General features: G+C 52.3%; 1 protein-coding gene across 1 annotated transcript; it reads right to left on the bottom strand.

Annotated features, from left to right (window-relative positions):
• Positions 1-2,671: 2,671 nt before the first annotated feature.
• On the bottom strand, positions 2,672-3,113 carry LOC144154790 (uncharacterized; the record flags this gene model as incomplete). Its single annotated transcript, XM_077685891.1, has 1 exon — positions 2,672-3,113. A coding segment is annotated over one exon (442 nt), but the record flags the coding sequence as incomplete, so codon positions are not given.
• Between the last annotated feature and the right edge of the window lie 971 nt (positions 3,114-4,084).

Below are 4,084 nucleotides of genomic sequence, written 5' to 3'. Positions count from 1 at the left end.
GCGTCCTCCAAAAGATAAAGTGATGCGCACGTCCACGTTACTACATATAGCCACGGCTCGAAATGACTGACAGTAACCCCACAGGGTAGCACGCCTAACAAAACCGCACTTCACGGCTCGTCACTGGCTCTTGGTGAAGGAGGCCGACGCACAAAGTAGCTGACCGTCGGCCAATGAGAGGGTCGTGGACGACGCTACACTGCAGTGGACCATCGCCGCCTCCGAGCTCGACGCGGACGACCTGCGACCGGCGTGCACCAGAAGGACTAAGACGTCGGCCAGCAGGATGGCTCCGCTGACGACCACCACGGCACCGCCGACGAGTCCCGCCGGTATGCCGCTCGACTCGGCCACAGACGTGAAGCCCTCACGGCTCTCGTAGAAGAGACGCATCAGCAGCATGACGCCTCCCACAAGGAACATGAGCGTGAAGAGGGCGAGCCTGAGGGTGCGCGCGGGCGTCAGCGGGTCGGCGGCCGAATCCTGGACGGGGGGCGTGATCGTGGCCACCTTGGTGGAATCGCAGAACAAGGGGAGCTTGGCCATGTCGGCGCGAAACAGTCCGTGCACACGCTGCTGAACGGTGTATTCACTCAGTCGCCGATGATTCTTGGTCCGCCGTCGTGAGTGAGCGTGGTCATTGGGGGCGGGAGTAGCGCGTGGTGCTTGGAACTTCAGTCACAGAAACGCAGACTTCGGGCCACGGTTTGTGTTCTCATCCCCAAGCTTCGAGAGTGAGGCGAAAGAACAGGAGGCGTTTCGCTTGGCTTTTTCGGTTGTAATCTTGGTCGCCGTCAAGGTGTCCACGAACAAGGTGTTCAGCACGGTAATATTTCAGACCGGAGTTGCTGGACTTGAATCTTCGCAGTAACCAGTCAATCGCCTTGGCTGAAGTTGATGCAGTCTATGCAAACTTGCTATGTTTCACAGGAAGAGCGCTTGGTTACACAAAGGCCTAAGCCCCGGATAAACACGGTCGACTTGTTCGACACAGCACCGCCCACTGTCGCAAGTGCAGTTCTCTAGAAGTTGTTCGCTTCCGCTGGCTTGTGTTCCAGTGACCGCGACCTTTCGTATACAGCAGCGAACTCTAGATGGCGATTCTTGCAGGACCCGCGGATTCGCTCACCATCCTGGGCTGGTCTCAACCGCACTAAATGTTCGAGACACGGCTCCGCACGTATACAACACTAAGGTCGTTTTAAACGGTCACCAAGATCGGACGCGCGTTGGGCACCAAGTTAATCCTAACAAAGCTGGGCAACGCGATGACCAGTCTTGAAAGCATTGGCACCAATACGAAAAAACGCGAATGTGAAGAGTCGTTCGATAAAGATTGACACACCCACCGTGCTTCGTCGACGAGTCCCACGCGGCGCGACACACGCAACTCTCTGACAGTCCCCGGCAAGCGGTACCGTCACGTGACGCGTCACCCGCGAAAGGGCACTCAGCGACCGGTGCGCAATCCTGAAAAGCAAGTCACGGCGTCGGCGAACTATTCGGCGGAGCCAACTGCTGAACAGCCCGAGGCAACCGCACTCTACTGTTTCCCTTGCGTCACACGTGAACGGCTTTCTTCGCCCGCAACTCGAACGCCTTGGTGCGAACAAAATACAAAATTCAGAGTGCACGCTGCAATGCGCGCGCACGCTGTGTGCCACTGCCGCGGCGATTAAGGTGGAACTGTCTTTTTTCTTCAGCCACGTTCGCGGACTGCCCCCACGGCCGCGCGCCAGGAACTCTTGCAGCAGCAGCAGCCTCCTCGAGTGCATGCACGTGGTGTTTTCGCTTTTCCTTCTCTGTTCGTGCCAATGCGTACCACTTGTTGTTGTTATATATTTTTCCTCGTTCGGCGCGGGCTGTCGTGACCGTTATGCCGCACTGTCTCTTTCCGGTCGCTCCCGCGACCTGGTGCGGAAAAGTACAATGCGTCTTATGGATAAAATGGCCGGAATGAACCATCTGGGGCACGACTAACGATGGCGCGCGTCCAAAGGGCAGAAGAAAAAAGCGCGCCAGATTTCGAAAGAAAGTAGAGCTCTTTTACTGGCCGGAGCTCACGTCATGAAGGCAGGTGTGAGCGTGTGCGTACGCGTCGCCGTACGGAGCACCGCGAAAAAAGCGCCAACAGCAGTTCTGTGGGTACGCAACGGTAAAAAAAGGACCCGTTCGTGCAGTAAACTGTAAATCGCTTTAGTCATTCTTTATTAATCCCTTTGTTATATGTGCGCGCGTCTACGTTTCATTGCGTTTTATTATGAGCCCAATTTCCTGCTGAATGGCACTATATATGGTTGAGAAATCGACCAAACCATGCGGAAAACGAAAATAGATACAGTACGGAGAAGGTTCTAAAGAGGTGTTGCGTAAAGCCTTATGTTGGCTCAAGCTCTTAAGGACAATTCGTCATGAGTGATTTCCCACTTTACGGTGCATATCACGATCCTAGGGTTATTCTGTGGATCCTTCATATCGGTATTGCACCGTTAGGTTAAACATAATTTTCCACATATTAACCAACAGGAAATTTGGAAAGGTTTTCCTCCATGTAGCACGATTTGGCTCTACGAACAGATAAGCGCGAAGTTTTAACTATTTTTTAGACTTCAAGAAAGCATTCGGGGTTGTTTTTCATGACGAGCTTGTTAGTAAGTTACGAGCTATGAAGTCAATTCGCTTCCGCCGCGAGATCCCCCGCATCGATTTCTGCCGTTCGGCCCGTGAGGGAGCTCCGTATGTACTCGTGGGTCCTTTTGCCCATGTTCAGCTTCGAGACTGGGATTAGGATCACCGAGTGGTTGACGTTGTCGAAGGCCCCTTGTAAATACAGGCCCATGACGGCCCTTGAGTCTCGCGTGTCCCTGTCGACAAAGCGGTGTTTCAGTTGTAGCACGGCGTCCTGCGTGCACAGGCGCTGCCGCGATCGGATCATAGTCTCGGGGTAGAGTTGGTTGTCTTCCAGATAGTTTTGCCAGCGTGCTAGTAGGACGGGCTCCATCACCTTGCCCACACAGGATGTGAGCGATATGGGATGGAGGTCTTCCGTGTTCGGTGGCTTGCCCGGCTTCGACTCCTTTGCACTCCTTCGGTACGACTCCCGACCTCCGGCCCTCGTAGAAGAATTTTGTGAGGGCCACCATTGGACGGTCGTGGAGGTTCTTGTGTCATATCCAAGGTCATATTAAAGATCTTGAGTCATATCATAACCTGGTCATATCAAAGGATCTGCTCAGGGGTGAGCAACTCAAACATCACATATCCAACCTATATCGATACATGACAGAATGCTCTGACCAACCTGTCACCTGGAATCAGCGTAAGCTGACTCTGGGGCCCTGGAATTCCGCTTCACCTTATAGGGTCTACCATCGTTTTATCAACTTTTCCCTAACGTACAACAAAACTTACTCAATATGTGTTCCCTTCCCCCCCCTCCCTCCCCCCTTCTGTCTGTGTTATCAGGCCACACGATAAACACTTTTAAACTTTGGCGCAGTCTTTCTCTCTCGAACTGATCAAAACCCCGAAGCCCAACCTTTCACGCCCATGTCTATAGCCAAGAAAGCTTAGATGCCCTCCGAGTTTCCTGTGCAGCTGTGATTAAAAGCATTGCGGCTAGACTAGCTCTAGTCATTGAACTTCAGTACTTGGAAAGCATACATGGTAAATGAATCCGTTCCAAAACGGTCCCTCAACGCCGGAGTGACGCTATCGCGTCAACATCTTAAGACCTAAACGTACATGTCATCTGAAACTAGTTTGTTACGCCAAACAAGTAATTGCTATTTATTGCGAAGCATAAAAACATAATACGGGACGGTATTTTTATGCGCCGTTATCGCTGACTTGGAAACAGTCAGAACTATCATCTTTTTCGCTAGAAAACAGTTTTAAATTGCGCATATTGCGAAACTGCGCCTGGTGAAAATCCACGGAGAGTTCACGGCGATGAAGGTGGGTGAAATCAGGAAATTGCGACTAGGACAACGAGTATCGAATGAGTGGGGGGGGGGGGGGGGGTGCTGGAGATAAGAACAGTTATAGTAGTATACGTATAGCAATAGTCAAACAAAGGCTTGTT

This window comes from Haemaphysalis longicornis, unplaced genomic scaffold (assembly GCF_048455015.1).
Source record: "Haemaphysalis longicornis isolate Haplotype H1 unplaced genomic scaffold, Haemaphysalis longicornis Haplotype H1 scaffold_918, whole genome shotgun sequence".
Classification (NCBI taxonomy): Eukaryota; Metazoa; Arthropoda; class Arachnida; order Ixodida; family Ixodidae; genus Haemaphysalis; species Haemaphysalis longicornis.
Note: the sequence above shows the minus strand (reverse complement) of the source record. Positions and strands in the feature narration are given on the sequence as shown.